This window comes from Perissodus microlepis, chromosome 17, assembly GCF_051167445.1.
Source record: "Perissodus microlepis isolate ML-2025 ecotype Zambia chromosome 17, ASM5116744v1, whole genome shotgun sequence".
NCBI lineage: Eukaryota > Metazoa > Chordata > Actinopteri > Cichliformes > Cichlidae > Perissodus > Perissodus microlepis.
The window spans coordinates 21,684,214-21,698,265 of record NC_140477.1 but is presented as its reverse complement, the minus strand read 5'-3'; the positions used below and the strand labels follow the sequence as shown (position 1 = coordinate 21,698,265).

The window sequence follows — 14,052 nt, the reverse complement described above, 5'->3', positions numbered from 1 at the left end:
CTGGAGCATTTCTGTTGTCTTTTGTACGTGTTTTGGAGTTCGTACATGCTTTGTCTCTAGGGGCCACCATAAATATACTTTTATTTATTCACTCCACATAAAATGTAATAAATAAATCATATAATACAAAAAACAACTATTTACATTTCAACTTTTAACTATTTAAATTTTCAGCTTTTTTCCTTTTAAACAAATGTAAAGTGAAACAACACAAAACACTGCAAACCACAACACAATTAAATATAAATTAAAATATGAAAACAAAAAGATGCATATTGTCTGTCATATGGGCCTGCATGAATAAACTTTCTGAATCCTTTATCATCCGCAACTGAAAATAGTTGTGGATGATTACTATACCTTTCTAATATGACGTTGTTGTCCCTGGCTCTCTTTCTCTGTCTCTCCCTCCCGCTCTGCTCCTGTGCTACTGCGAGTGTAACAACCGCCTCTCCCCCCTCTTCCCAGCGCAAAGCACAAGGCTCGCGTGCGGAGTGAAGCAGGAAAAAAGTGCGAGAGAGAGGGAAAGAAAAAAACCACAGCTCCCAATAAGGAGCCGGCTCGTGACGTTCACTTCAAAGATCTGGCTCTAAGAGCCATTTCGTTCGCAACCGACACATCACTACTGATGAGAGCTCCCGCACACTCTTGACTTTTCTGCAGCACAACTACATCTCTTGAAGGAAAAACTGCATAAAGTCAACCTCTAACGATCGTTACAATATGATTATGCATGCGATCACATCCCCAGTAGGATTTGCAGAAGACGTTCAATTTCAAAACAGAAAATTTCACGAAGTCGTAACAACTTAAACTTTAAGATTCTAATTATAATCTGAGTATGAAGCATATAACAGCATCTTTGTTTGTTAGCTTTCTATTGCACGGTCTTGTGTCTGTATCGTTTTGGTCCTCTGTCTGTTCGTTTTGTTGCAGTTTTTCCACACATGCATTTATGTGGTCCTGTGTCTGTTATATGCCAAATGCAACACCATTTTTTTTTTTTGTATTTTTTCCCCCCACTTGTGGTCCCCCTGGATCGATGGCACCTTTAGCATTTGCCTATACTGCCTATGCCACAGTCAGGCTCTGCTGTGTCCTTCGCATCCAGCTTTTCAAGCTATGACCAAAGAGGAATTTCCATCAAAGTTATCTTCAATCTGATGGCTCTGTAGCCACCTTTCCCTTTCTATCTGCCTTTATATAATGCAACTATTGTAGTAAGTGCTGTGCATAAGATGGATGAGTTGTACAGGAAGTAGGTAGGAATGATTTCTTGTGGTGTTCAGAGGTGAATTTTGGTAATCTCAGTCTCTCACTAAACCCACTCCTATGACTGGTCAGCACATGATGGAGTTGGTTGGAGGTATTGTGCAGCATTTTACTTATCTTAGACAAAAATCTGTGTTTACACATTTTTCAGTTGGCGGAAGAAAGCAGAATCCTCCTGAACGGCTGGAGGATTCCAAGCCCAAGAAAGTCGGCCCCAGCGTGGGCGAGCTGATTGTGAAAACCGTGGCCGCTTCCAAGGAGTGCAGCGGCATGTCCGCAGCTGCTCTCAAAAAGGCTCTGGGTGCCGGAGGCTACGATGTGGACAAGAACAAGGCCCGCGTCAAGACTGCCATCGAGAGCCTGGTGGCAAAGGGCACTCTGGTGCAGACCAAGGGCACCGGGGCCTCCAGATCCTTCAAGATGAACAAGAAGGCTACTGAGAGCAAAGCCAAGAAACCTGCAAAGAAAGCCGCTCCCAAAGCCAAGAAGCCCGCCGCGGCCAAAGCCAAGAAACCAGCAGCAGCTGCCAAAAAGCCCAAGAAGGCAGTAGCAGCCAAGAAGCCCGCAGACGCTAAGAAGTCGCCCAAGAAGGCCAAGAAGCCCGCAGCGGCGGCCACAGCAGCCAAGAAGTGAGCTGCCACCACTCTCACACTCAACAACGGCTCTTCTGAGAGCCACCACAGCAACACACAAGAGCCCCTTCCTTACACTCACTTACCACCAGGCGCGGACTGGCCATCTGTGGATTCTGGAGAATCACAGAACGGCCGGTACTCCAAGAAGGCCGGCGGGCCGGCCCACCACTCTCCACGCATGCTTTCAACACCTATTTTTTTCCCCACTGCACCTCTAAGTTGGATGCCAGCTGCATTGGCTGTGGCCGCCAGGCAAGGAGTAGAAGAAGTGGAGTAGGAGGCAAAGACGATGGAAAGAAATGATGCAAAACGCAGCTGCAAGTAAAAAAAGGAAAGAAATTTGCAGTCTGAGTTAAAGTGTCTGGCAGCTCAGTGGCCACGGCTTAAAATGTCTGCACCTGAAGAGTACAAGGTCAGGATGGTAGGGGTTGGCTGTGATGATGACGAAGAAGAGAACACAGATGTACTAAACAAACAGTGCAAATCTTGCAAGGAATGCCCAGTCTGTTGTTATCAAATTCTGAAACGATACAACCTCTTCACAGATGCTTATCATATTCTTGGCTGGGGATACAGGTACCTCCTTACTCTGCCTGTGACACAGGTAGCATGTGAGAGAAGTTTCTCTGTTCTCAAACACATAAAAAGTAGAATAAGAAGCACACAGTCGCAAGAACACCTGGAAGCATTCATGCTTATGACTACAGAGAAAGACATCCTCATGTCCCTTGACAATGACTTGGTCATAGACAGAATTGCAGAAAAAAGCGACCTCTTGAAGAAAATACTTATCCCCCAACATTGAGTAAGGTGAGTATTCAAGTTAACCTGCATACTAAAACCTCTTTACTTTGTGATTTATCATAACTCATACAGTACTATGTGTTGTGTGTTTCCAATAACCATTTTGTATTGGTTCAGCCAGAGGGACTGCAGTATGTTGAGACCTCCATTACTATGTGAGTATTTAAGTTAATCTAGAATAATGTACTTTTAATACAACATCTAGTCAACATCAGCACTGTTGCTATAATTTTGAATTATTTGATAGCATAAGCCACAATTAAAGTCTTGTAACACAAATGCCAAGCATTATTGTTGCAGTTTCCGCACGCCAATTACTTTGGGCTGAGTCCAGTCAAATTCCAGGGCTGTTTTTTAGTCCCAGTCCGTCCCTGCTCACCACTCTATCATTCATAATAATGTCCTTATTATTAAAGCACACTCCCATTTTTCTCATTACATTTACAACTTGTATTAGTATCATGGTGCACATTAGTTCTGTCTTCACAAGTCTACAACTCCAGAAAAAGACAACAATACAAATGTTAACTCAATATTTACAACCATACCTTCATAGTACAAGACATCACACCACTTCTTGTTTTACTATGAGACCCTGTCATACAAGAAATACACCTTTAAAAGTTATCACCTACATTTTAAAATATTCTATTAAAAAACAACAAATATGACAGAAAATATTACATTTATAGATGCATGTTATTATCTATATATGAGATATGTTTCACTTATATTTTTATTTTTTGAAAGCCTACACTGGCTGTTTTAGTGGAAGCACAATGTATAGTTTATTGATACCTAGCCAATATAATCCACTTGAAATGCTCTACTCTACAACCTTACCTGACTAAATCTAGGCCAGTTGAATTGATATTCGGTGATTTTAAGGACACACATTTTACTCCAAGCTGAACCCATACAGCCATTTATTTTACCATGTATTTATTTCATTACTAATTTCATAACCAATTTGGTTCATGTACATTTGAACAAATTGAGTTCTGTAGGGTTAAGGATGCAGGGAAATCCATTATTTCAAAATATAGTGTTGAGGTTTACTTCTTCTTGACCTCACCGATCCTTTTGATATCCCACCTGAAGAAGAGTCCGGGGCTGCCCTGTGTCCCCCTCCTCAGTAGTTTTCCACTAATTCTATTGTTCAGTCTGGGGGGTTGTCCTCTCCCCAGGCTAGTAACTGTGTAACTCTCATTTTTCGACAGGCAGACCCCCACTGTCAATAAATTCTTCCCTCCATACAGAGACACGCCAAAGTTTATAGATAAACCCACTGATTTGGCACGTTAGAGGTCAGGGTTCAGCAACTTAATGTCATTCTTGAGAGCTTTAAGGTCGCATGAAATGCTTTGAGCACACAAATCCACTATTGTCCTTAAAACAGGGGTTGACAAAGTCATTCTAACAAAATCAACACTTACGAATCATTTCCTGTTCTTCTGATCTCCAGCTGCCCCCTATTATCTGAGCAAACCTAAGTGCATTGTATTATAATCATTGTTTTATTGTACTCACAATAGACACAAAAACCTAAGCGTAGACGTAAGTGACTTTGCAAAATGTCCCAAATTCAGCAGCAGTGCCGAACATGTTGCAAACAGCTCCACATTTTCCTCCCTCTGTACCTGGATAGTTCCTGCAGCACCAAAGAACTCCACCTGTCCCTCTCCTCCTCCTCCTCACGTTCTGTGTTATGGTTTACTATTGCGTTTGTTTCCATGAGCTTAGGATCTGCTTTTATTATCAAGCGAGTGAACCATGATGCATGTTTACAGTCATAGTTAGGATATCACTAATGATTAGCTTCAAATTGACTCCAAATTATTAAGCTATAGGAGCACACTGAGGTTGAACAAGGCGCAGACCTTAATCACATGGTGAGAGACACTGCAAATTTCTCTTAGTTTTATTTTTGGATGTAATGTTAAAATTTGAGCTTTCATTTTTTATTTTTGCCTGACAAAGCAAACTGACAGTTTCAGTTAAAAATAGCAGTTTTTTTAAGGTGCACTTGAGTCCCTTACTGTTAAAGATGGCATGAATTAATATACATTTCAAAATAAATAAAGGTGCATCTCTTCTAAATTTCCAAGTATACAAGTTGTTAATGACGCATCAAGAAGGAGGTTTGCTCAGAGAGAAGTGTGTGGCTCTTAAAAGAGCCTTTGTTTTTGTTGAAGCAGAGCGCTTTGTGTTTACTTTGCCTTGACGGGCTTCTCGGTCTTCTTGGGCAGCAGCACGGCCTGGATGTTGGGCAGCACACCACCTTGAGCGATAGTGACTCCCCCCAGGAGCTTGTTGAGCTCCTCGTCGTTGCGCACAGCCAACTGCAGGTGACGTGGGATGATGCGAGTCTTCTTGTTGTCGCGGGCTGCGTTGCCAGCCAGTTCCAGAATTTCAGCGGTCAGGTACTCGAGCACAGCTGCCAGGTAAACGGGGGCACCGGCTCCCACACGCTCCGCATAGTTGCCTTTGCGCAGCAGTCGGTGGACACGACCCACAGGGAACTGAAGCCCGGCACGAGAAGAACGGGTCTTGGCCTTAGCTCTAGCTTTGCCTCCGGTCTTTCTTTTTTTTTTTTTTTTAACACTTTATTTAAAGTATACAAAATTACATATAAAATAAACATACACATACAATTACATATACAAAACCATGATCACACACCACCCATTAAAGAAAAAGGAAAACAAGGAGGAAAATCGAGCATCTGAGTCCACAAACCACCTTTAAAACTTACAATTTCAATACGTTCCAGGGGAAAACTTTCCCAAGTTTTAGGTCCATTGTTCGTCTTCTCCGCAGATCTGTAATGATATGTTTACTCACCACATCACTACTTATCATTTTTTGTTCAAACACTCCTTTGGTACGGGTTTTCCAAATATGTGTGTTTATTACACACATTACCAACCAAAAGAGTCTCCTTTTGTCATCACACATTTTTTCTTTAAACAAACCATATTTAACTGCTTTAATATTAACATCCACATCATAGCCAATCTCTGTCATCTTCTGCCTGATCTCAGTTGTCCTATAACAATCCAATAGAAGATGTTCTAGGGTCTCATCTTCATCACAGTCTGTCATAGGACATTTCATGGTGGTGACAAAACAACTCCACTGTACCACCGCTCTCACAGGGAGGCGCCCGAGCGAGATGAGCCATACCACGTCTCTCATGCTTTCGGATAGTAATTTGTCTTGTATATTTTTAACTATTGAAGGATTTTCATCTTTATTTGCATACTTATATTGAATTACACCTTCATTTTTAATTTCATTAATTTTTTTATAGATATTTTTCGTGTTATCTCGGAGAATATTTAAACTATAATGTTCCCATTGACTTGATAAATCACCAAACATAAGTCTGTGGTATGGAACGCCCGCTCTGGCCCTGCCTCTTTTCTTTTGCCACAATTCCTCTTTCCCTCGAACCCACGGGGCACCCCGAGAAATCGCACTTTGAGTAATTTTAATAAATGGGATTCGCAAGACAATCTCTAAGTCTGGGGCTCCCAAACCCCCGTGCTTCCTACTCTTGTACATAAATTTTCTCTTAGTCACTTCTCGATTGGATCCCCAGATAAATTTAATGCACATCTTACTTATTTTCATAACAGTTGTTCTCGGAGGAGGAAGTATTGCGGCGAGGAAAAGAAGTTTAGAAATTATGTGTGTTTTTACAATGTTAATACGTGTTTTATAATTTGTATCTTTATTTTCCCATTTCATAATTTCCATTTTGATTTCATTTTCTTTCTTATTCCAATTTAGTAAACTAAAGTCAGTATTATCAATCCATATACCCAAAATTTTAATCTCCTTACATAAAGAGATCATCATTTTAGGTTGTCTGGTCTGATGTCCAAGCCACACCCCTTCAGTTTTATCTTGGTTCAGCTTGGCACCTGATGCATGTTCGTAGTGGTGTAATATCTCCATCACTGAAGACAGCTCGTTTTGGTTTCTAATTATCACCGTCACGTCATCTGCATACGCCATAGCTGCGATTTTATGGGATTTGTCAAAGACGTATCCCTTAATCTGTTTATCATCATTTATCCTTTTCAATAAGGGGTTAATTGCAAGGACATATAGCGCAGCACTCAAAGGGCATCCTTGTTTAACCCCGCACTCAGCACTAAAAGGGGATGAGAGCTTTCCATTTACTTTAACTCGCACTAGGGACTTTTTATAAATCAGTTGAATAATGGAAATAAATTGGTCCGGGAAATTATAAGCTTTCATTACTTTCCATAAATAGGAGTGGGAAACAGAATCAAAAGCCCTCCTTTGATCTAAGCCTAAAATGCAAAGTTCTGAATCCTTTCCATTATAAATAATTTCTCTTAACATACTTAAATTATCCCACATAAGTCGTCCCTTAATTGCGCATGTCTGTTCTTTTTCAATAATAATATCTAATACATCCTCTAGTCTGGACATGATTATTTTAGTAAAAATTTTATAATCTACATTCATTATTGTCAGTTGCCTATAATTGTTAATGTCTTCTCGATCACCTTTCTTATATAATAAACACATAACTCCTTCATAAAACGATTTACCCATTGTTTCTCTTTCTATTCCTTCATTAAAATACTGAGTTAATGATTCAGACAGTTCTTTACACACAAGTTTGTAAAATTCAGAGGGGAGTCCATCCAGACCAGGTGTTTTATCGGTACTAAGTTGGTTAATTACTGACTCCACTTCCTCTCTTTTAATTTTTCCAATTTTTGTCCGAGGCAGCCTCCAGCAACAGGGCCGAGCCTCAACTGCCATGCAGGACAGCTTTCAGACCAGAGCAGCTGCTGCTGATGGGACTATTGGTGGGACAGCTGATGGTGGTGTGACAGCCACTGAGAGTGAGACGACTGCTGCTCAGGGCTCAGGTGCAGATTCTGGTGGTGGTGGTGGTGCTCATGGTACAGATGAGCTGGGATTGCTGGTCGACTGGCCTGAGAGGATTACTGTGCCAGACATTGAATTTACTCTGGATGGAATGGTGATGGAGCAAGTGGTAGAACTGTTTAATCCACTAAGTGGCACCAGAGGGAGTCATGGTATTGAGCTCATCACTGGCTTAATATACTTTCTGGACTCCACATATCTGACTGAAACATAATAGCAGCAAGTGGAGAGACTTCAAAATATCTAGGTGACTGGATACATATAATGTGAAAAGTTATGATACGTGTTTACTATGTACCATTGAGTAGTGGTGTAAATGCTGTTAAAATGTTCTGTGTAGATTTCATGATGTAGATGACTGATTTATAATAAGTTACATAATTTCATGAATATATATAGTTTGTGTTGAAATGTCTTTATTTGAAATGTACATGTGTAAAGTGTAAGAGCTAGTGTCTCGTGAGAATACCCTTAACGAGAGTACACGAGACTTTGCATGGACTGCGAGGGAGCAGATGTCTCTCATGAAGCGATTTTAAGCTAAAAGTTTACTAAAAGAAAAAGCAACACAAGGACATAAGGACCTCTTTTCAGGACAAGCAGCCAACGAGGTATTTGTCATTTGAGAAATGTTGTTATTTGTGTTTGGACTTAATATGTGTACTCTAAAGTTGCTAATTGGTTTGTACTGTTCGCTCGTGACCAGTTCTCACGGTGTATCGGAGTACTGGTGATGGTGAAGCCGAGGAGAGAAGGCCCAAGTAATAAACGCCCGTTTCAAAGAACCGACCTGTGTCTGTGTTGTCGTGAATTCTGTCATGGAAATCAGTGCATTTCCTGTATCCTTTGGGGCAACAGACCTGAGTCACACTTTTAGAGAAGTACCTGGTGAGGTGGATTGAGAAGAATATCCATGATGCATGGCAGTTTGTTCACTCACTTCCTCTCCACCACAGCTTCCGAAGTGCAGCCAATCACAGAGCTTGCTCTCCTGATCCAAGAAGAACACATCAAAGTGCACTGCACAAGCTTGCTCACAAAAAACAGCCTGCCCATCCACTGCTTGTGTACAGCTCCTGTTTTGATCTTCCAGTTCAGCAAATGTATATATGTGGGTGTCCAGGTATTTGTGCTCCTCCACCACATCATATCAGTGGGTTCAGTATCTTATACTTTTGTCAAGATAATGCACACTGCAGCCAACAGTTATCAGAAAGAAGCCATTACCAAGTTACATGGATTCTTTTTTTATAACTTCATGTCATATAAACTAGTTATGTTATGTGCAACACTGTCATGTGCCACTCTGGTTTTATGTTTCAAATTCGTGTAAGACATCCAGAGTACTCTGATGACATTGACAAGGACATCTCCAGTTTACATGGGAAACTATTATTTCAGGTTCTTGAGATTACTTATTTACGTCACTTTTGAGAAAACGTACATACAGGTCTGATTCAAAACTGTATATCTATTTTTTTAATGCATGTTGAAAGGACAAAAATATTCCTGAGATACTGTTAACATTATTAAATTTGGAGGCTATTATACAGTGGTATTACTTTAAACTGAGTAAAACGGTATTTTGATAAAAGTTAAGGTCTCCGTTTGTTTCAGAAAGAGCATACTGTCATTTACTTGCTTTTATTATTTATTTATATGCCCTCCGCGGACCATCTCTGCACTGCGTGGGTGATTAGTGGCTCCCTGCACAGTAAGGGCTGCACACAGGGACAAGACGCACTCGGTTACGATCGGATCTTCCCTGGGCAGGGGGAGGTGATGAACTGTATGCCACTTTTTCATTGGCATACATTAAGTACAATGTTTTATTGCCTACGGTGGGGCAGGTCACATACTGGGTGAAGGTGGGCAGTGTGGAGTCCAGCGAGACATGATTAAAGTCCCCTGATATTAGAAGACGAGCTCTCGGAGATTGCGTTTGCAGTCTGCGGACCACAGAGAGTCACAGGCTGCCTCCACGGATGCTAACGGCTAATAGCGCAATGTCTGTGTTGCAGAGTTGTTCTTTCACAGCGATGTGCCCAGAGATACCACAACCGTCTTTAACAAACACTGCCAGCCCCCCTCCTTTCCTCTCACTGCTGTCTCTCGTCTTGTCCGCCCGCAGCAGCTGGAAGCCGGGCAGCCTACTCACAGAGGGAGTACCGGGCAGTGCCGGGATACTGCCACTGTGACCGGGTTAGCGTCATTAGCTCCTCAATCATATCAGGGAGCGATCTCACATTTAAAGTGATTACAGGAAGGAGAGATGGTGTGTGAGGTGTCCTCGGGAGACATCACCCCCGTTTCTTCCCTCACTGGGGATGTAGGGTCTGTCTGCCGGTAGCGCAGCTGCAGGGCGCAGCGCTAACAGCTGATCCCTAATGTAAACAAAGGAGCCATGCGCCGAGTGTCCAAACACGGGTGAAAAAAGTGGAGCCAAAAGAAGAGAAAAGTCAACATAACTAGCACGAAGCGGTAATGCAAGATGGCAGGATCTGATTGCTGAGACATAAGTAAAAGGTTAAGAGAAGTAAAGAGGAAAATAAGAAAGAAGCTCTCTGCTCATTACCTGTTAGCTGCCATAACAGGTAACACAGTTAAGGTTTCAGAAAAAGTATTCTGTCGTTTGTTTGCTCGATCATGCCTTAAACACATCAAAATGCATAGTGGGATTATAATACAAGTGAATACTGTGACAAGCACTGGTACTGAATTGGCAATCACTTAGCAGCAAGGTGAATCGGTGATGCATTAGTGTGGTCTGCACTTCCTCTTCTTTGATTGGGTGAAATGAGTTGAAAGTAATTGGATGAGGGAACCATGGGGAGTGCCCTGCATAATTTCAATAAAACGGCGTTTTAAACGCCGTTACAGCTGGCAGAGAACGCCGTAAAAAACGCCGTTCAAAGATGCATAAAAAACGGCGTTCTGTGCCGAGTAGCGTAAAAAACGGCGTTTCCGTCTGTCTTTGAACGCCGCTTTTTACGTCACTCGGATGGTGCGTTCATGGCGCCATCCGAGTGGCGGAAAAAGCGGCGTTTGTCGGAACAGAACGCCGGTTTTTTTTTTTTTTTCGGCGTTTTGAATAATTAAACGGCGTTTTTTTACGCCATTTCTTAACCAAACGGGTTAGGAAAGTGGCGAATTTTGGCACTAATGGCTTGCCATAGTTTTGTTCGCGTCCATCGCGTTCGGTGTGAACACACCGTAAGAGCCGTTTCGTTCACGAACGACACAACACTGATGTCAGTCGGTAATGGTTTGTGACGTTATAACATACTACTGCTTCAGAAGTCAATGGGCGATACTGGCAGGTATTTTACTAATATTTTCAGGACTTTCGTCCAAAATATGACAAAAACAATAAGATCGCAGAACAAAGCTCTTAAAGTGAAGTGTGTGGCTCTTAAAAGAGCCGTTGTGTTGTGGAGTCGAGCTGTGGATTTAACCTCCGAAACCATACAGAGTGCGACCCTGCCTCTTCAGAGCGTACACCACGTCCATGGCGGTCACAGTCTTCCTCTTCGCGTGCTCAGTGTAGGTAACAGCGTCACGGATCACGTTCTCGAGGAACACCTTGAGCACACCACGGGTCTCCTCGTAGATCAAACCGGAAATACGCTTCACACCGCCACGGCGGGCCAGACGGCGGATAGCGGGCTTGGTGATACCCTGGATGTTATCACGAAGAACCTTTCGGTGACGCTTAGCGCCTCCTTTTCCGAGTCCCTTTCCTCCTTTGCCGCGTCCACTCATTTTCTCGAAGCCGTGTAAAAACACTAATGGAGAACGAACAGCCAGCCCCGTAATTTAAAGGCGACTCGCGGACGTAATTGAGAACAGCCAAGTATTGGCTCAATTTCAGCTTCTCACAGGCTAGGCGCATTTCCGGGTTGGGAAAGCAAACATCTGCTCTCTTTATATGTGTTTATATATAAATATATGCTGTGGCCCGAAGAGACAAAACACGTACAAACTCCAAAAAGCACGTACAAACTCCAAAACACATTTCTAGCGTTAACTGAACTTCCAAAACAGAGCTACCCAGATCAATTAAATAACACAATTGAAAGCATATGTGTATTGTTTGTGTATTTATACACAAGCACTCATATATATTCAAATAATTTAAAGAAAAAATGTTCATTTACCTGTTACCACACCAAATCCAGTCGTTGGTACTTGCTGGCTTGTGTAGCCACTAGGTAACAAAAGCTCAAAACTTGGCCTAGCATTCTGGAGCACTTCTGTTGTCTTTTGTACATGCTATAGAGTTTTTACGTGTTTTGGAGTTTATACATGCTTCAGGGTTTGTACGTGCTTCAGAGTTCGTAACTGTTTTGAAGTTTATACATGCTTTGTCTCTAGGGGCCATCGTAAATATACTTTTATTTATTCACTCCACATAAAATGTAATAAATAAATCATATAATACAAAAAACAACTATTCACATTTCAACTTTTAACTATTTAAATTTTCAGCTTTTTCCTTTTAAACAAATTTAAAGTGAAACAACACAAAACACTGCAAACCACAACACAATGAAATATAAATTAAAATATGAAAACAAAAAGAAGATGCACATTCTCTGACATATGGGCCTGCATTAATAAACTTTCTGTATCCTATATCATCTGCAACTGAATATAGTTGTGGATGATTACTATACCTTTCTAATGTGACATTGTTGTCCCTGGTTCTTTCTCTCCCTCCGGTTCTGTTCCTGTGCTACTGTGAGTGTAACTACCGCCCCTCCCCCTCTTCCCAGTGCAAAGCACAAGGCTCGCATGCAGAGTGAAGCAGAGAGAGAGCGCAAAAAAACAAAAAAAAAAAAAAAACAAAAACAAAAAACAAAGATCCGGCTCTAAGAGCTATTTCGTTAGTGACCGACACATCACTAATAGATGCAGCCAGCCATCTTGGTAAATCTGAGGTGATTATTTAAAAAGTGAAATTATTAAAATGGGAAAGCTTTAGTTCTTGGTCTCGTCAGGTCATCATGCACATTAAGCTATGGCTCTTTTGCTTTTATTGCAGTGAAATGGCTTCCCCCCCCCTCTCTCGTCATACATGACAAACATTTTTAATCTCTATTTGAGTTACCTGACCAAAAATAAATAAATAAAATAATAATCACTGTGTCGTAGATTGTAATTCACATTAGTATAACAAATATTAACGCGGGGGTTGTGACTAGAGGATAACTCTTAAGTTTGTGTGGCTCTTAGAAGAGCCGTTTTATGAAATACTGGAGGTTTATTTCGCCTTCTCAGTTTTCTTAGGAAGCAGCACGGCCTGGATGTTGGGTAGCACACCACCCTGAGCGATAGTCACTCCACCCAACAGCTTATTCAGCTCCTCATCGTTACGGACAGCCAGCTGCAAGTGACGGGGAATGATCCTGGTCTTCTTGTTGTCGCGGGCAGCGTTTCCTGCTAACTCTAGAATCTCAGCGGTCAGATACTCGAGCACAGCCGCTAGATATACTGGTGCTCCAGCACCGACGCGCTCTGCGTAGTTCCCCTTCCTCAACAGCCTGTGAACACGACCGACAGGGAACTGAAGACCGGCTCGTGAGGAGCGGGACTTTGCCTTAGCTCTAGCTTTGCCGCTTTTGCCACCACGTCCAGACATGTTTAGATCTTTTTCCGTTCGCCGAGCAGAAACAGGATACTGTGTAGCAGCAGAGTCTCGCTTTATATCGACGCCATCGGCCTCTTCCTGATCGCTCATTGGCCAGCTTGCGCTTCAGCGGGACGGTCCAATCAGAAACAAAAACGTAGTCCACGCTGTGACAAACAAGATCTCAGGGAAATGTGAAACACAAAGGACTTCGAAAAATACACTAGGTTGTAAGATTATATTAACATTGTATATTCATACAATGTAAAAAGGATACGAAGACCAAGGTTATTACAATAAACTAGAGCCAAATTAAAACTGTTTGATACAGCACTGACAATAAACCTTCGCACAAAAATTAGAAATAAATAAAAATAAGGATGATTTTTTTTAGTTTTTTTCTGCCTGTGTATTTACATTAGGAGGCTTCAGTCCACATGTACATCAGTATTTTTTTTCTTTTTTTTTGCTTTTACTTTGAGAAATATCCACATGAAAACACAAAAATGTCTTAAGGTTGATCGATATAAGATAATTGTAACTGAAGGACATTATGTTCAAAGGTTCTCCTGATCAGTGGTATCGTCAGTTCTGTTTCCTTCAGTGAATGATGAATTCCAACTCACACCGGGGTATGTTGACCACTGAGGGTGAAGAAGCTGGATGAGCATCTCCAAGGGTGGGGCACCTCTCCAACAAGCTTAAGGGTGGAGCACACACTCTGGGTCATGGACAAATTGCTTCTCTAAGTGGAGGAGTTTAAGCGTCTTGGCATCT

General features: G+C 41.8%; 3 protein-coding genes and 2 pseudogenes across 3 annotated transcripts; 1 reads left to right on the top strand and 4 right to left on the bottom strand.

Annotated features, from left to right (window-relative positions):
• LOC146369571 (NACHT, LRR and PYD domains-containing protein 12-like) overlaps positions 1 to 14,052 on the bottom strand; it is a 335,320-nt pseudogene that overhangs the window by 126,654 nt on the left and 194,614 nt on the right.
• LOC146369579 (histone H1 pseudogene) lies at positions 1,333 to 1,905 on the top strand (annotated as a pseudogene).
• Positions 4,922 to 5,513, bottom strand: LOC146369578 (histone H2A-like). The gene is made up of 2 exons (XM_084910618.1): positions 5,467 to 5,513; positions 4,922 to 5,294 (listed from the first exon to the last, which is right to left on the bottom strand). The coding sequence occupies exons 1-2, from the start codon at positions 5,511 to 5,513 to the stop codon at positions 4,922 to 4,924; spliced, it is 420 nt and encodes a 139-aa protein (XP_084766744.1).
• LOC146369577 (histone H4) lies at positions 8,941 to 11,442 on the bottom strand. The gene has a single exon (XM_084909220.1). It carries the CDS (start codon positions 11,406 to 11,408, stop codon positions 11,097 to 11,099), a length of 312 nt encoding a protein of 103 aa, XP_084765346.1. The 5' UTR covers positions 11,409 to 11,442; the 3' UTR covers positions 8,941 to 11,096.
• LOC146369576 (histone H2A-like) lies at positions 11,592 to 13,335 on the bottom strand. The gene has a single exon (XM_084909213.1). It carries the CDS (start codon positions 13,285 to 13,287, stop codon positions 12,910 to 12,912), a length of 378 nt encoding a protein of 125 aa, XP_084765339.1. The 5' UTR covers positions 13,288 to 13,335; the 3' UTR covers positions 11,592 to 12,909.